The sequence below is a fragment of the Pseudorasbora parva genome, chromosome 3 (genome assembly GCF_024679245.1).
Source record: "Pseudorasbora parva isolate DD20220531a chromosome 3, ASM2467924v1, whole genome shotgun sequence".
In the NCBI taxonomy this organism is placed as follows: domain Eukaryota; kingdom Metazoa; phylum Chordata; class Actinopteri; order Cypriniformes; family Gobionidae; genus Pseudorasbora; species Pseudorasbora parva.
The window spans coordinates 30,402,459-30,421,639 of record NC_090174.1 but is presented as its reverse complement, the minus strand read 5'-3'; the positions used below and the strand labels follow the sequence as shown (position 1 = coordinate 30,421,639).

Sequence of the window (19,181 nt, the reverse complement as noted above, 5' to 3'; positions counted from 1 at the left end):
TGTACATTAAGGTTAACATTTAGATTACAACATTTAGATTACAACATTTAGATAACATTTACATTTAGCCACTATATAAACAAAAGAGTAAGAATTGAAAATCTGAGATTTAAAATCTAATTCAGATTTAGAAATAAACAGAAAGTTTAAATATTTAAGGATTGGCCCACCATCCTCATAAACACATTTGTGACATAACCATTCTACAATGAAAGATTGTATTAACAATTGCATTTTGTCTGGTGGTGTTTTGGACCCCACTCAATGTTTATAAGCCTACTCACTTTTTCCATTCTAGGGGTCGTGTCAAAGAGCTCGCCCACACAGCCGCCATTTCATCTCTTTGTCTGATGCATGTAAACACCACATTTAATGCATAATGCATATATTTTAAGTCATGCACAAAAAATAGTGTATATATATATTTTTTAGAGTTTTCAGCTTAGGTGATATGTCATCCTTTCTTCTGCTGACTGGCAATTCTCACTGGTTTTGTGGCTTTTGATCACATGACTGTTAAACGGAGAACAGGAAATAGGAGAGAACTGAAACTTGTGACATTTTAGCAAGTTGTAATAACATTTGTAAATTGTAAATTCATATAGCCTTAGGCTATGCAAATCTGCAATAGTTTTTCCATTGTACACTGTTAAATGACAAAAGTGGCATCAATACCATTGATTCAATGTTTCAAACTGAACATATTGGCTATATTGCTTCTCTCAGAGGACTGTATGGTGCCTTTGACAAAATTTGAAGAAAATGTAACCACTATAAGCTAACAATGTTAGCTAGGTAACAAGCTAACATTACTTCTTTGTCAAAAGTTACATCAACCTGTGTATGGTAGTGCTACCTACTCGGTCTGTTGGCAAACCGGCTACAACTCAAGACAGTTGCAGCTGCAGTTTCAATGTTTAGATCATTTGGTAATAGTGGAATCATAGAAATACATTTAACAGAGAACAGAGGTGTGTGTCTTTCAGGCACATTCCACAACTAGCCATTATCTGGGCTTGGTTACAATAAAAGCTGTTTTTAGACTAACAAAGTTTTTTTTTTTTTTTTTAACTGTTGTGAAACTTACAGGATAATATTACTATAGTACTAGAATGTTATAACTCTTATATGTCAAAAACTCAAGGGAAATTGTATTTCTCAGTTCATCACCCCTTCTGTCTGTCTGTCTGTCTTTGTCATTACTGGAGTAATGCTAAAAATGTAGCTTTTCCATAACAGGAGTAAATCACACTTTAAAGTATATTAAAATAAAAAAAATGGTTGCTTTAAAGGGGTTAGTCCGTATATTATACAACAGTTATAACAGGACATTTGACTGCTTTAGGTTATGATAATGTTATGTAAATGAAAGTGTGTTTAGCATCAAACACCACTTCAGTCTGTTGTGCCTCTCATTAAGATGCAGTTTTCATTAATATTGAAATAAAAGAGCTTTACAACAAACAATAACAACAGTTTTCAAAGTATCTGCATAGAACAAATAGAAACAAACAAATATTATGAAACCACTAGTTCACCCCAAATAGGTTGATTAATATAAAATAAGATTAGCAGCCTTGACAGGCAATATTGGTGCATGATTCAAATGGATATCACATTTACAAAAAATCGGATGTCTTTATTCACAAGGGAAGAAAATCTGACAAGAGTGGAAAAAAAACATTTTTTTCATATACACTTTAGTTACTACACGTGTACTTAATACTTAAGTGAAATTAAATTACAATAATATCAGTGGGAACCTCAATATTTACAAAGTCATTTCAAGTAAAATGTAACAACAGCTCAAATGAATGTTATCAAGGAGACAACATTTTTGAAAGTCTCAGATGTGACTAAACATGAAAATATTCACAGCTGAAAGAATATGATGAAACATAACCCAAAGACCTGAAATTTCATGATTTTAAAAATCAATAATTCAGTCATTAAAGTGTGCTAAGGTGAGTTTTTTTTGTATGAACAGATATGTGAATTAGTTGGGAAAAAAACAACAATATTGAATTCAAGTATTTAAGGTGAAGTGAGTGTAAACACTGAGGCTCTGTCAAAATAACTTGTGCTTCAACCAATGGTATGAGTTTTTTTTTTTTTTTTCCTGTACAATGACAGATGGGAGTGATAAGGAATCAATTGGAATTTTTGCAATTCTATTTCCTAGTACCGCTGAAATTACACCCTTCACCTTTAAGATAACTTAATGAATCAGTAATAACCCCTCCTTAACAGGAACAATAAAAAACTTGTAAATTACTATGATAACAGAGGAAAAAAATCAATTCCACAAATCCATTATAAGTCATAAACCAGTTCAAATAAAAGCTTGATATAAAAGTTGACTTAATCATTCAGATTAGGCAGAGTGAACAAACTCTTTAGTGGTTTGCATTATCACCATATAATCATAGCTGTACGTAAAAAACTATTTTCGCAATATTGGAATCAAAATATATTATACAAGAGATGCAGTTATTAACATAATTCATTCAATTAGGCTTTAAATGTCTTAAAAAGTCATAAAGCACAAAGACTGTGAGTAAAAAGTTCAAAGTCATACTAAAATATCTCAAGCCCGCATAAATCCACCGCAAATCTGCAGAAGCCTTGGTTTATATAAAAATCAATGTGCAACAAATTCTTCATCATAGAGATCCTGTAACAAACACATATAAAAGCAATGCAAAGTCTATGTACAATTAGAGTCCACCACAGTTTGGCATCTCACAAACGTGCAACACGTGCAGATAGATCAGACGTCATACTGAAGTCCTGGGTTTTCTGATCACTAACTGAACAGGACCCTCAGACACCGTTTTAATGATATTCCAGGCATCATAGTGCATAAGGCCTTGCAAAGACCTGCCGTTGATGGCTAGAAGCTCATCTCCGACATCAATGGCCCGGGACTGCTCAGCAGCTCCTCCTGAGTGGTGACAGAGAGAACACTGAATTAACGACTTTTCCCTTTTCTTTTATTGTGCTCAGGGATGGGCTAACATTTCTCTTGATGCACAGATTACACCTTCTGTCTCCCCCTAGTGGACGTCTTTAAATATTTGTGTGTTTTAGCCAATAGTAACCAGCTGCAGCCCCCCTGCACACCAGTTTCAGAACCCCATCCACAGAACCGGAGGTGAGGGGCGGGGCTTAAAGAGTCATAGTTGCTTTCCATATATGTAATTTTCTTTTGTCAAATATAAGCTGTTTTCACATTGATTTTGATCGGATCGATGTCTACAATATTTAACAAAAATATTGTTTTTAAATAAAGTCACTTTTCTGTTCATATAATAACACAAAAACGTGTGACTCTTAAGCCCATATCATGGCATTTCGTGCAGAAATACTTGAAAAGATTAAAGTGTTTCCATCCCTGAAAACGAAATGAATATGTTTTTATTAATGAATAATTATTTAATATCAAGACAAATAATATATTTTGACAAATGCAATAAAAGTTTTAATGATAAAACGTGAAATACTTGAAAAGATTAACCTGTTTTCATCCCTGAAAACAACATTTATGTTTTATAAATTAATAATTATTTAATATTAAGAAAAAAAATATTTTTTGACAAATGCAAAAAATGCTTTAATGATAAAATGTGAAAGATGTAAACGGATTCAATATTCGTTCACCACCGCATGTAGCCTATCATGACAGAAATATCACACACAACTCAACATATTCTCCTTCATGCTTCTGTTCACATCTTAAATGCATGTTTCTCTTGTTCAATGATATGAATTGAAAGGTAACTTTATTTAAAAGTATTGTTGTCAAATATTGTAGACATCGATCCGATTAAAATACATATAAAAACAACGTGTACGGTTAGCGCCGCTCACTTCCGGTTCTGTGGATGGCAGAGGTGGGAGTAAGTCACACATGTGCAAGTCACCAGCAAGTCTTAAGTCTTAACCTTCAAGTCACAAGCAAGTCTTAAGTCTTAACCTTCAAGTCACAAGCAAGTCTTAAGTCTTAACCTTCAAGTCACAAGCAAGTCTTAAGTCTTAACCTTCAAGTCACCAGCAAGTCTTAAGTCTTAACCTTCAAGTCACAAGCAAGTCTTAAGTCTTAACCTTCAAGTCACAAGCAAGTCTTAAGTCTTAACCTTCAAGTCACAAGCAAGTCTTAAGTCTTAACCTTCAAGTCACAAGCAAGTCCAAGTCATATGTTGTGACAGTCAAGTCAAGTCAAGTCAAGTCATAGCTTGGGTCAAGCAAGTCACTGGCAAGTCATACAAATGTTCGATGATTTAACTGAATTTATATATTAAAATTAGCTACAACTACAGTAATTATTGACTTTGGAAGTTTTATTTGCAACAAAAAATGCAATATGCATTTCTATCCAAAAAAGGTGTCTGTCCACATACAGCTGAGTTTTTAATACAAAACAAATCTAAAAATTAAAAATTAAATTAATTAAAACTACATCACCTAAAATGGAAATGTAACCAAAATTAGGCCAATATATTGTGATCAATATATGGTGAGATAAATTCTCTTTGTATTATTTGAATGTTCTCTCTCCTCTTAGTCCTGTACAGCATGACCAGGTGATGATTAATATTATAATTAATAAACTTAATGATCTCAGATTGTGTTTAGGGCTCACACCCCGACAAAGGCTCATTAGCAACAACACGTATAGGTGTCCATTACTCGTCACCTGTTTTTAAAATATTAAAGCTATGTTAAAATAAAGGCTTTTTACATTTCTTCAATAATATTTGAGTGCTTGGGATTATTGATTTTTATCAACCACTAACATGTCCAGACAGGGGTGAAACCATCATTTCAAAAGTGAGGCGGACAGAATGTCAACAGTTAGGCCTATACCAGTTTTTGACCTGTGTCTAACTGATGGTTTTATTTTCAATTTAATTTATATTTTTGCCTAATTGGCTTAAAATGTTGTTTATGTAAGCTATCTGGATATTTTCGTCCCCAAATGAAGTTTGCTGGAAAAATAAAATTTAGGCCAACAGACAAAATGTAGCTAATATTTCTCCCTTAAATCATGTTTTACTAAAACGTTTTACATGTGTGCAATGTTGGCTGGATTTCAGCATTTGTATTTATATAATTGAAATCAATGGGAGAGTATAAAAATTACTTTTTGTTACATAATTTGTCAAAAATCAGCTCCAATGCAGAACACAGAAATGGTGGAGTGACTTTAACCCAGCCGTCTAATCACAAACACAACACTGACCAACCGTCACATTATGCTTGTACAATGTCAACAGTTTACAACAAGCAGCATAAAAAGAGCCAGAGCAAATACTTTACATTGTGTTGACAATTTTATATAGACACAATATAGAAACAAACAATCTGAGATTCTAACGAACTGAGATACTAGTAACACTTCTGTGGATATTTATTTAACACGCACACGCGCACACACACAAGTAACTGATTACCATGGAAACTTTGCGTAAGCAGTGCCCTCCGTGTTCATTCACGACTGTCTCCATTAGCGCTCTCTGCTTGCCTGCTGGTCAGGTGGTTAGGTTTCGGTGCGTTCAAAAAACAATATTTATTTACAAAAACATTAAGAGTCATTTAACTTTAGTCCGAGTCAAGTCTCAAGTCATGAAAATAAAGTCAAAGTCAAGTAGAGTCTTTTATTAATAATTGTCTAGCAAGTCTTTAGTCCTAAAATGTGACTCGAGTCCCTCACCTCTGGTGGATGGGGTTCTGAAACTGGTGTGCTGTGGGGCTGCAGCTGGATATATCTCATTTGAGCACTCACCACGGAAAATGCGTTTTATGTAGAGAGGTCGATCTCCATGGGCAGATGCTTTGCCTCCATCTAGACTGAACCCTAGACCAGCTGTAGTCTTCTGTAACTCCACACTCAAAGCCCCGTCTGGCCCCACTTCCACACCTACAACACACCAAGCAGCCAATTAGGAACATAAATAGTTATTTTTCTTGGGATTATTATTATGAAATTTACAAAACTACAGACACTCACTTGTTTTATATTCCCTGATGCTGACTCTGTGGCCAGGAGAAGAGCAGACTACAGTCTGAAGAGGAAATTCTTGTCTAGTTGATGTTGGATCAGTGTTCTTGCCTTTCTGGATAATCACTAATGCTTGTTTCGGCAATCTGGTCTGATGAAGGCAGGACAGCGCCTCTCCGTGTGTGATTCCACTCAAGCTGGTCCCATTTATTGACAAAACTCTATCTCCTCTGTGAATGGTACCTTCCACTCCTGCCACACCTCGTGTGAAAACCCGATGGACCTGTGGAAAAAAAGTAGTAGTTATATTATAGTCCAAGTTAATAACTTTAATAATCTTAGCTGAATCTATATAATACTTCTGGTTCATTTAGATATTACAAGGGGGTGACAATATATTAGGGCTGTCCTCGACTAAGGATTTAGACAATCGAATCAGAATTGTCGAATCTCTCTATGGTCGGCTGATAGTCGAATCATCTGTGTGTGTGAATGGGTTGGGAGGGGCACGACACTGTCAGCAGAAGGGTAAAACTATTTTTATTTTCCTCTACACACTGCACACAGCAACAACTTTTAATAAAGCGAAAAAAACTGCCTGCCAACTGACAGACGAACGGACAATGGCTTTCTTATTTAGGTTTAAATAGCCTAAAAGGTAATGTGGTGGATAAACATTAATAAACCGTTTTCTCATAACATGTTAAAGCCGCGATCGAAATACAGAACATCATACAAATATATAAAAGAACATTTTGATAAATAAACCTAAAAAAATACCTGCCTAGAGAGGAAAAGAACACTCGTTTACAAGACGTACGCGAAGCTCAGCCCCGCGCGCCTCAGGATCTCACTCACACCGACACCTAACGCACACATTATATACACACGAGCTCAATTTTGAATTGACTGACAGATGAGCTGCACGAAAGCGCTCTGTCGTGCAGCAGGATTTTAAACAACTTCCCGAGTGGCCGCGGACAGGCGCTGAATGTGTGTACACTTATTGAACGTGTTCTAATTTTAAAGGCGCGGTGCGAAGCTAAGCGCCCTTAAAGGGGTCGCACACTGATGCTCAGCTCAGCTCAGCGCCGCGACACGTCTTTAAAATATTGAGCACCCCCATATTGCCAAAATGGTATGATCCTCGTTTCATAACACCCGCGAAGATTCGACCGTGAGATCGGTGGTCGAATCAGGCTCTGCATATCGATGCATCGAATCTTCGACTATTCGGGGTCACCCCTACAATGTATAATTAAAAAATGCTACAGAATTTTCCTTTTAAAAAAAACAAAAAAAAACAACATTTTGCTTTGAGAAAAAGAGCTTACAGTAATAGATTTCTGCTCAAGATCTACTCCTCCAGCGATGCTGAAACCCAGTCCAGATCCTTGCTCTTTGGTTAAGATCACAAAGTAAATGTCATCTTTAACCTAGATAAAAACATTGATGAAAGACTGGTTAACCTTTTTGAAATTAAAAGAAATATGTGAAGCTATGAATAGGGCCCATAAAAACAATGACTAAACTGACAAAATAAAGTAAAATAAGTGTCAAAAAGTGACAGTTAGGTAACAATTGTGTGCTTTATAAATGTTAGTAAGCCAAAACAAAAGCAATTCTGTAAATATCTGAAAGCAATATCATTCTTATCCCTTAAAAAGAAAAATATTAGCTTTTTAAATTGAAATGAAGCCTGAAGACCTGATAAATTACCTCTGAAAGAGTGTTTGTTTCTTGTATGAGACTTGTCACATCCACTTTGGTTGTGAGGGAACACAGAAGATCTTGCACTTTATTTTGGTCCAAAGGAGAAGATTCAAGGTCTTTCAAACTGTCACCGGAGACAAAACAATATAATCTTCAAATGTTTGTCTTAGCCAGGAATGTGTTAAAATGTTATCAACTAATGGTTGTTAAAAATATTGATTGTGGTTTTCATGAGGAACATTTATGCAGAAATCAATTACAGTGTCATACAACACAACACTGAAATTATTATTATATGTGGTGAAATACACAACCCTGTCACAAAAAATAAGAACAAATAAATCCACTAGATAACATCTAGTTGTTTGTTGAGGACTAGTAAACCCTTGTAATCCATCTCCTATCAACTTTACACACATTCATAACATTATAACCAGGTCTTCACTCACCTTATAGACCAACATGAGAGCCCTGAGACCTGGCTTTCATGTTGCTCCCCATTACTGGTTGAACCAAGAGCCCCAGTGTCAACACTGCTCACCCTGGTCATCATAGTGCACTGCAGGATTTGTGATGCTGTGTCTATGGATCTGCGAGGGTGGATTTCCAGCTCCGTCTTAAAGATCACATTTCCAGGGTCACTGGTAAAGTCCTCAGTACACAGCTTGTCCAATTCAGGCATGCTCAGAGCTCTAATCTCTCTCAACTTGGAGCGTGACAGGCCTCCATGGGCACGGGCATTGCGGGAACGTAGCACTGGTGGCATGTTCTGGTTCTGAGAGGCTTTATTTCTTACCTTCTCCTTCATAACAGATTCTGGTGTTTGGTTCGAAGGAGTTGATTCAGAGTTGGTGGAACTGGAAGACAAATTCTGTGGATATACTGGAGATGGAGTTGAGATTAAATTGTCTACACACGAGCTGAAACTCCTCCTTAAAGACCGACTGTCACTGGACTGACTGCCAGCAGATCCAGCATACCCAGACAACCTCCGGGTTAGAGGTGGCTTGGAGTTAATAGCATAAAACGGAATGTCTATACACTTTACAACAGAGTGTTCAAAGCTGGCCAGATTCTCAAAGGACTGGATTCTTTGTCGCACAGAGAAGGGGTTTGGGTCAAGAGACCCACTGGTGTCTGTAGAGCAGCTCCTGCGTTCTAGTCCTCTTAGGTACAGTTTGGATCTGCTTGCCTTGAGACTAGAGGCAGCATCTTTATTATTTGAGTTCCTAAGGAGACTTTCTTCCTGGCCATTGCAATACACTTCCTCAGCAGTTTCTTTTTCCTTATTACCACCACTATGCTGCGAAAAACTAGAAGAAGAATTGGTTGATTCTAATGGGACTGTGTGCCTTTCAAGAGAGGGGTCAGAATTTGATTCCTCATGGTCAACTTGATCAACCGGTACTGAGGCCAAGCTTAAATGACTTGCATTCATGACTTCCTTGCGTGGGAGCACAGGTGTAGACGTTGAAGAGGATGAAAGTCGTACCTCAATAAAAGTTCTTTGAGTGCTGACAACAGTGACCTCGGATTTTGAGACTTGCTCCTTTAGATCAAAGACTTGCTCCTTCTTGGAAGGCTTAAGTTCTTCTTTGGTTGTGTTGGTGGGATTTGCCTTCACAGTTTGCTGACTTTCAACAGTTTTACAAGAAGAAACCCTAATCTTCTCAGAAGGTCTGGTGGATTTAGGGCTACCAACTGGTGTGGTTCTTTTAGAGTGGAGTTTAGGAGACTGATTTGGGGAGCTGAGAACTTTTTTCTGCACAGGACTTTCTGCCCTGGGCGATCTAGGGACAGACTGCTCTTGGTCTTTGGATTTACCTTTAATACTTAGACCTTTGAGTTTAGAAGAAGTGTTTGACTTTTTATCATCAACTTTGAGTCTACTTTTTAGCACGGGTGAAACAGGGGTGTCATTAGGCGTTTTAGTTCCCAAAGATCTGGCACAATAAGTGGTGGGTTTACTCTGGTTCTGGGAGAGGGATGATTTCAAGTCTTGTATGGGATGAACTGTCTCTTTCTCCTTGACTTTTGGAGCAAGCATAGAGGAGACTTGCTCACTAGTTTTGCCACTGGTATAATTTGATGCCTTGGGCTCTGACAAGGTCGAGATCAGTGGCACTTTTCCAGTGTTAAGTTTCTCTGACAAACTAGATGCATCTGAAAGCAACTTAGCAGTTCTCTCTTGACTTCTCAGGGTAACATGGTTGCTTTGAGTAACAGGGGAAGTAACACCTGTTGGTGTCTGGCAAATTTCAACAGGCTTTGAAATGGTTTCACATTTTTCATCAGTGTTGCAGTTTTTTAGTATTCTCTGAGATGCACACACTGCCTCTTGTTGTATGGGAGTGTGTCCACTATCCCCATTTAAATGAACATCATCTAAAACTTGAGGGAAAAGCATGTCCGGTAACTTATGGAGTGAATGACTGTTCTCTTGTGAATCCTTGTCTTGCGCTGAGAGAGATAGAGGATTGTGGCGTTCCATACTAGCAATTGTCTTTTCAACAGTCTGGCTACTATCAATGCTATTTCTTTCTTGCAGAGCGCTGCCCTCTGATTGGCTGAATGCGGGCTGACTGACAGAGTTGAAACAGAGCTCAACCTCCTCTTCATCTGAGTCAGTTTCCTGAGGACCCTCACAGTGGCTTTGAGGCATTACTATTTTGACAGCACTGTCTGCAGAATCGCTCTCAGAGTCACTATCCTCCACCAGACTGTACATACCAGGGTTCTCTACATGTCCTTTCTCTAGAGGGACAACATCCTCTCCCAGATTACTAAAGTTTCTTGAGTAACTATTTAAAAATGTCTTTCCTACAGGCAAATGGCAAGCATTGTTCCCCACAACTAGTGCAGAGGAATCCAGGTTTGGTTGTGATGGCGCTGCAGTCTCTCTGTCGTCTACTTTACTGGACTCTTCTGTTGCAATTGTGTCTGTGAAACCCAAGACATTTTGATCTTTTTCTGTGCTTTCTGATGAGTTGAGTTCAGCTATTACATCATCAATATGAGTGACAGGCATGCTGTTGTTGTGGATTGCTAATGCTTGCTTTGCATTTGTTTCTGATGGAGGACTTTCTTGAGCCACAGCTGAAGTTTTATCCATATGACTCCTTTCCTTTGGAGGTCTAGGTTCCTCCAATTTAGATGAGCCCTCGCAGCCAGTGGACATAATCAAGCTAGAAAGTCGATCTACAGCTGCAAGTGTGGACAAAAATGTGTTTAGAGATTACAAAAATATTATTTTCAACACAGGTCATCACATATGACAATTCCAACTTTCAAATAATGGGACAATTCCAAATTCCAACCAATCAATAATAGGCAGTTAAAAACCTTGGCAGAACAGTCAAAGAGAATCACTGGATATGAATTTACATCAAGATAAGTCCTACCATATAACTGCACCACTGAGGTCAGCAAGACAAGCTACAAATTGCCTGTTTTATAAATCAACATTCCACTGGAAAAATATTCTGACTAACCCTTTTCCTGTCTCCTTCAAATATGTGTATAGAATTACATTAAAAGAAACCCATAGCAATACCCTTGCAATTCATTCCATAGTCTGGTATTTCACTGATTTAAAACTTATTCTGATTCCAATGTTCATTACTTCTGTTCAAAGCCAGCAAAACAGAACCAAACCCTGTGGGAAACTTTGGACTACTGTGAAAAAATATCTTTGAGAGAAATAGGTGAGTCTCACTCATACCCAGGGATTGGAGGGATACAAAGAAAAAGACAATGTGCAGAGATATTTCTATTGTTTCCAATGATGTAAAACTGGCATCCTGGAGGCATATTTTCACAGATTTTATTCAGTTTTACCTGAAGCACACAACTTTAAATTAAAAAGACAAATGTAAAATATGCAACATCCTGAAATATTTAATGCACTCGAAAGATATTTCACTGGACATAACTTAAAAACATAGACTTTATGGTGCTCAAAACATGTGCATGTTTTTCTAAATATCACACACAGCTGATAAATGCTCATGTTTACATAAATGTATATGAGCATATGCTGTATATGATGAATATACAGATCATATACACATAAGATGACGGCAGGTATAGACAGACAATGACAGACACATGACGTTAATACACTGACTATATTTAACTTGTTCCTTGAGGCTATTGCTCTGCATGATGATATTCAAAAGAAGTAAGAGAAGGGAATGTTTTGACCAAAATGTAATTTTATGAATGTGTTAATTCTTTAATTTTAAATTTTAATGTGGTAGTCAGAGCAATAACACCAAATCTAGATACTAATTGACTAACAGCCTATAGGAAGCATTAGCGCTGTGACTCTACACATCTACAGTGGCTACGGTAGTAAAGTAATCAATAGTCACCATTGACAAATAGCCAGCAGTCTGCAGTTCCCTTTGAGTTGGTGAAGGGTACTGCCAGAAAGGGGAGGCCTGTAGTACTCCTATCGCTTTAAAGCAGCATGGGAAAAGACAGACTGATCTCTTTATTGCAGTGGCAAATCTACCTGCCCTGATGGTCTCTTGTAAAGGATATAGAAGATATCCTGTTTATCCTGCTAAATTGTTATATATTATTTATATAATTGGGAATCAGCTTTGATTCTGCTATAGCACCACAGCAGCAAGGGAGGAGGGGATATGGACAATACTTTAACTAGCCATCTAGAGCATTATGACACTATACATAACACAGAACTGACTACTATTCTTGATGACAGCAAATTAATTTGTTGATTTTTATTGGTTATGCAAATTGGGATCTGTGTGAGTACAGCTTGCCAGAGTAGTGTACAGAAGACGTTTGAGATTTAGGGAAATAGCTTGTGAGGTTATGAAGTTTTAAGGAGCTGTTTATTCAAAAATGAAATCCCTCGTGAAGTTTCAAACCCATTATGGCTTTCTTTTTTCAACAGAACAAAATCAGAAGAATTTATGAAGAGTAATTTATATTCAACTACAATGAACAGAGACAACAAGGATGTAAATGCACCATAAAAGCGATCTATAAGTCCTGTGAACTATTAGAAGTTATTTATTTATATGAGAAATCATATTGGACCAGTTTTTTTTTTGGTGCTGTCATTGTTAAGTTGTTAAACATCAGTCGCCATTCAATGTAATTGCATGGAAAAAATAGTGTTCCACTAAAAAAGAAAATCATGTGGGTTTGGGACAACTTATGGGAGAGTTCATTTTGGGGTAAACTATCCCTTTAAAGGGATCATTTTTCATTTGGAACATTTAAATGAGCAAACATACATTGGAAAAATCCATCACCAAAGCTATAATCGACTTGTCATCAGTTAACTCCAGGAAGAGATAGATATGCTGGCAACTCACCTGAGACTGGCTTCTTAATCTCTAAATTCAATGTGATTGGCAGGTTGTGCATAAGGTCACAGATCTCCTGATAGGTGGATGTACACACAGGGGTATCACCAATTGTTACAATCTCATCACCAACGCTCATTTTCCCTGAGGCTTCCTGAAGAAATAGATAGGAAAGAAATGGGTGAAATAGGTTCCTCAGATTTATTCTAGAGATATTTCATCTAAGCCTCCAAGCACAAACGGATGTGTGTATCTGGACGCCTGCCAGACACCAAGTATTATCTCAACAGTAGGTATGGGAATTATAAAGAATTGAATGGTTATATTAAAAATAAATAAATAAATAAATAAAAACTCATGCATGCCATTTACTTTCCAAATGATAAGATCATTTCAATAGTAAATTGTCATTTTTCTTTTAAAAAGTCTTCAGTCTTTCTTAGCATCCGTTATATTTAAAAAAAACATCACAATTTCCAACCAACCCTTTCTGCAACACCTCCTGGTCTCAGCCCTGTGATCAGCACCTTGAGTGGAGCGGATTTAATCTCCAGATCCAGACCAAAAGACTCGGTCTCACTACGCTGGAGCACTATTGTCTCAATTGTGCAGACCCCTGCTAGCTCACTGGATTCCCCCTTCTTGCAGTGCAGCATCCTGCAGGGCGGCCGTGTGCTATTGTGTGTAACCTGGACAGGGGTTGCTGGGAGTAAAGGTGGTTCTTCACCCTTGGCCTTTTGTGGAGGGCTGGGGCACTCAATGCTCATCATGCTCTTGACACGAGTCACGGCTTTGTGCTCCAGCTTGGGTGAGCGTTTAACCTCCTGCCCTTCACGAAGGGGCTCTTTTTTTATGCCTAGGTTTGTTCCTCCGGCTGCCTCCATACAGCGAATGGGCATGAAGGGAGATTCGGCACCGGGCGGGCCGCTAGCTCCTTCCTCAGATTCAAGCGAGCTGCCGTAGATCGGAGTGGCTGGCTCGCTGCCGATCTGTCTGTGGCTCTCGCTGCTATCCTGGCTTTCATCATCGACTTCAAGAGATGATGTGGCTATTACAATGCCAGAGTCTTCCTCTTGGTGGTGATGGCGGCCGCCCTCTGAGACCCCACGGAGGCGGCGGCGGAAGGGGCCGCTGTCTTCTTCAAGACCGGTCTCGTCGTCACTGGGCTCATCCTCATAGCAGATGACCCGGCGCTGACGGAGAAGTGGGCTACGAACAGAACTCGGGCTGCTTCCCACGCTGGCCTGTTGGGCCGTGTCTACGATGTGACCAGCCCCACCAGAAGCTTTACAAAATTCTGGGGTAGTGGGACTACAATCTGAACCTCTACAGGAACCATTCCGAAAGACTGTTATGACAGGGAAAAAAAAGTTTGTTTTAGTGACAAACTGTTACTGATCTTTTTATCAGCATGACACTTTAGATTCAGTGGTGTTACCATGCGACTGAGCTGCTGCCGTTTCCTCCATGGATGTATTACAGCTCCTGCTACAGTGTAGCATGTCATCATCACTGGATCCCATCGCCATGGTCTCAGAGAGGGAAGATTGGCTAGGTACATCGTGAACTGTGAAATACTGAGAGAGCTCTGCCTCTGAACTCAATGAGCCTTGCTGCCGGGGTCAGATGAAAACACAAAATCAAATCTTTCTGAAGACAACATTCAGTATTGTTCAACCAATGGCCCCAAAAAGTATTTGGATGGTTAAATCAAACTTAAAAATGTATGAATGTCACTGCCTTAGATACAAAATGCTTTTCTCAGAAGCAACTTCACTTTTCTGAGCCATTTTTAAATTGCAAACACAATTCTACACAAGGTGATTTTTAGGTGGATGTAAATTTTGCGTGGTCTTAATTTTAATACAATAAACGATACATATTGTTTTATCATCTATAAAATCATCTAGCAAGAAATGTGATTTTGTGGAATGTTTCGCTTGAAAGGGTTTTGTATTTTATTATATAACGCAAAGATATTTCCATCACATTTTCAGGTAAACAAAGAAAAGTTTTATGGATTTGATAAACTCAAGTCTATTATCTCTGACAAGTTGAGTCCTCTGTAGACTAAAGCTTCTAGTTTACCCTGCTGGCTGGCTCTAGGAATCTCTTCATGGTCCAGCTGAGAGCAGGATTACCCTCACCCTGCTTGACTTTAACAGTGGGAGATGGACTCTTGGATGGCAGACCTGCGAACGAGAGCACAAAGGAAAATGAGTCGTATTTCCGTGTATCAAAAAAATCAATTTTTTTCCAGTTACTAATCAGAGACTATACCTGAATCAGAAATATAAACAAACATTTAGACCTTAAAGGGTTAGTTCACCCAAAAATTAAAATTCTGTCATTACTTACTTACTCTCATGTCGTTCCACACCCATAAGACCTCCGTTCATCTTCGGAACACAAATTAAGATATTTTTTTTTTAATCTGATGGCTCAGAAAGGCCTACATTGACACCAATGTCATTTCCCCTCTCAAGACCCATAAAAGGCACTAAAGACGCATATCGATTAATGATTCGGATCGTATGTCAAACTGCCAAACTGCTTAAATCACATGACTTTGGCGATCCGAATCATGAATCGATACGCTGATTCATAACGGTTTGAAACATTGTTCTGAAATCGGCCCATCACTTTATAAGTCTTTATTAAGATTTTCGTCGCTTCATAAAAAGATTGTAGAGCCACTGTAGTGAGATGGGCTTTGTAACGACGTCTTAGTGCCTTTTATGGTTCTTGAGAGAGGAAATGACATTGGTGTAAATAAAGGCCTTTCTGAGCCATTAGATTTCAACACAAATATCTTAATTTCGTACAGGTGTCCAATGACATAAGGGTAAGTAATTAATGACAGAATTTTCATTTTTTTGGTGAACTAAACCCTTTAATATGGAGTACAAATGAAAGCCAAAGCTGAGCTTTTCAGAATATGACTAGTACATTTTTTAAACTAAAAGCTATAAACTAAACCATGTTGGTTTTAAATCCCAGAGAAAAACCATCAAAAGTGGCTGCAGTCAGACCCAGACAAAGGCACTTTACCAAGTGTGTGGGAAGAATGACTATCTCTGTGCGTGGAGCGAGTGATCACTTCATCCATCTCCTGTTCAGACACCTAAGGGGGAGAGACGATAATATAAAATACTCAGTCAATGAATCTTATGGATCATGCAAAATCTGCCATATCCTGAGTTTAAGCCTTGATTAAATACCAAGTATAATATCTTAATATGATGTTTCCCTTAACATAAGACAAATTAAAAAATAACCTTTCTGACCACCAGGTGGCACTGTGATTTAAGCAAAATAAACTGCCTAAAAGCTGCTTCATAATTCTGCTTTATTAAAATAAATGTACTAATTGTAACCTCATGTAACCATACTTAGTTGTGTCCATGAAAACATTGCCTTACAATCAATGTAGACTCTTAAATAATAATAAAAATACAATGATTATAAAATAAATTATTATGAATTCTGACATCCAAACAACAACAACAACATTGAGACATGTATGATACCATTTCTGGGATGTCACATTAAAGAATATGGATTACAATTAAATAATGAAAACCATTTAGCCCAGATGTTTTGCTACTACACTCTGCTTAAGGCAGATCCATATTTGCCTTTATCTGCTAGAAAAGACATGCCTGACTCGAGATGAGATCAGGTTTTGCCAGATATATTTCAGTTGAATTTTATTGTTGACTTTCATAAGTCTTTCTCAATTCTACAAAACTAATAAAATGTAACATAATAAAAGAAACATACATCTTGAGTGTAAAAAAAGAGTATGGCAAAAACAGGCTTTAAAACCTGGTAGCCTTTAAAGGGATCCCCTGGTGTTGAGACTTGTATGGCTTAATATAACATAAATGATGTCTCTTACTGAATTATGTGGTAGAAAACCCATGAAAGATCTACGTTATTTAAAAAATCGATTTTATATTTGGACCATGGGCGGCGCCATTTTGTTTGCGTTCTAGGTTGATGACGTATAATGGTTGAACTCCTCAATCAGCTGGCGTTACCCGTAGCTATTTTGACCACAACGCAACTCGAAAATTGTTTCAGAGTTAAACAAAACCAATGAATTGCTTTGTAATTGTACTTAAAACACACTCAAACATACATGTGCACACAAACTCACCTACACAAGTCACAAACAGCTGTGTGTAAATCGGCTGTACACTCGTTATTGCGGTGAACGTGAGACTGAATGACTGCACTCGAACATGTCCACTATGGTGTCGGACAACACTACAAATGGCCGTCCCTTCAAATAATGCCCTATTTAAGGGTATAGGGGGTCGATTTCAGATTCAGCCCCTGTCGTGGAGACTGAGCAGCCCAACATCTCGATTGAGACAGAGCAGTCTGTCGTGAGCGCGCCCGCCGATCGGTTTGTGACTTGTGTAGGTGAGTTTGTGTGCACATGTATGTTTGAGTGTGTTTTAAGTACAATTACAAAGCAATTCATTGGTTTTGTTTAACTCTGAAACAATTTTCGAGTTGCGTTGTGGTAAAAATAGCTACGGGTAACGCCAGCTGATTGAGGAGTTCAACCATTCTACGTCATCAACCTAGAACGCAAACAAAATGGCGCCGCACATGGTCCAAATATAAAATCGATTTTTAAAATAACGTAGATCTTTAATGGGTTTTCTACTACATAATTCAGTAAGAGACATCATTTATGTTATATTAAGCCATACAAGTCTCAACACCAGGGGATCCCTTTAACAACAAATCCACCTAAGGAGCACTTTTACAGCTCATCTGAATCTGAGTCATGAGCCTTTACAGTCAACAGGAAGATATATTTTAAAAAAAAGACACACATAAAATGTGTATAAAATATGTCAGAATATGTTAAGTAATTAATGACAGTTGTGAGAAAGGCTTCTGACCTTGTGCCACACACAATAAGCGTTAAGCTAGTCCTAACACTGCTCCGCTCGGGCTGGCTCTCATTTATCAGGTTGAGCGAACAGTCAGCATATTCTAACCACCAAAACCTCCCGCTGCACCCCACCCCGGCGCACATTTCTCAACATCTTGATCCATTAGGTGGATGAACACCAAGTCGCGCGAGCAGAGGTGGGAGAGGAATGTTGTTTACTTTTCGTCGGGCTTCAATGATTCATACTAGGAGCGAATTACAGCTTAACAGGTGTATGGTGCTTTTGATTTCCACTTGCATCAGTCTGGCAGAGGAAGAAGCCCTTGTGACTGAAGGAGTGTGACCACATCACCAAACTGACGTATGAGGTGTATTTATTAATACATTAAACCAGGTTCTAAAAAACAGGGTCTTTTTGTTATTAATATTTCTATTGACATAAAATTATTTACAGATTGTTTTTAATTGAGTATTTATCCTAAAGAATTTGCACCCTCTGAACTAAACTATTAACTACATGGTTTTGCAAACTCAGTTGAGATAATGGTTTGTATATACAGTCATTTCTATTTTGAGGCTAAATAAGATATCATCCCACCATGGTATCCACATCTGTCTGTGTTTGACTCTTACTTTAGGGTTTGGATGTCGGCTGATGATGAGGCTGACTGGGCCGGGTCCACATTCACTCAGGATAGCATACGCTTCACTCAACGCAGCATGTCTCAGGCTCACAGAATCCACCTCCAGAAGCTGGTCTCCTCGACTGATACATAAACACACACAATAGCCACCATTATAATTGATTGGATAAGGAAAGTGGTTTCCACCAAAAAATTAAGCAGCACAACTTTTTCAACATTGATAATAATAATAAATGTTTCTTAAGCATCAAATCAGAATAATTTGACACTGAAGACATGATATTAAAAATTCAGCTTTACCCTCACATGAATAAATTATATTAAAATAGAAAACAGTTCTTTTAAATAACTCACACTACAACTCACACAATATTTCACACTAAAGGTTTTACTGTATTTTTGGATCAAATAGATCATCAAATATACTTTTTTCAAAAACAAAATAAGTCATACCTAAATTGGCAAATGAAACATATATGCATTCAGTCTGGACTTGAATGAACCGCAGGGGATCTGATCATTTCTGGAAGCTGGTTCCAGTTGTGGATGGGATAATAACTTAACGC

At 38.0% G+C, this 19,181-nt stretch overlaps 1 protein-coding gene across 2 annotated transcripts in view; it reads right to left on the bottom strand.

Annotated features, from left to right (window-relative positions):
- Positions 1 to 1,589: 1,589 nt before the first annotated feature.
- The window catches only part of pdzd2 (PDZ domain containing 2), a 92,703-nt gene continuing 75,111 nt past the window's right edge, over positions 1,590 to 19,181 (bottom strand). Inside the window, exons 14-25 of one of the 2 annotated variants that reach the window (XM_067438403.1) lie at positions 18,605 to 18,737; positions 16,108 to 16,180; positions 15,145 to 15,248; positions 14,495 to 14,669; positions 13,542 to 14,404; positions 13,066 to 13,210; positions 8,164 to 10,918; positions 7,721 to 7,838; positions 7,336 to 7,437; positions 6,011 to 6,284; positions 5,786 to 5,920; positions 1,590 to 2,944 (exon numbers count right to left, since the gene is read on the bottom strand). In XM_067438403.1, coding sequence (XP_067294504.1) covers positions 2,778 to 2,944; positions 5,786 to 5,920; positions 6,011 to 6,284; positions 7,336 to 7,437; positions 7,721 to 7,838; positions 8,164 to 10,918; positions 13,066 to 13,210; positions 13,542 to 14,404; positions 14,495 to 14,669; positions 15,145 to 15,248; positions 16,108 to 16,180; positions 18,605 to 18,737 — 5,044 coding nt within the window. In that variant the 3' untranslated portion in view covers positions 1,590 to 2,777. The remainder of the gene's footprint in view (positions 2,945 to 5,785; positions 5,921 to 6,010; positions 6,285 to 7,335; positions 7,438 to 7,720; positions 7,839 to 8,163; positions 10,919 to 13,065; positions 13,211 to 13,541; positions 14,405 to 14,494; positions 14,670 to 15,144; positions 15,249 to 16,107; positions 16,181 to 18,604; positions 18,738 to 19,181) is intronic. The other variant, XM_067438404.1, reaches the window with a different exon arrangement.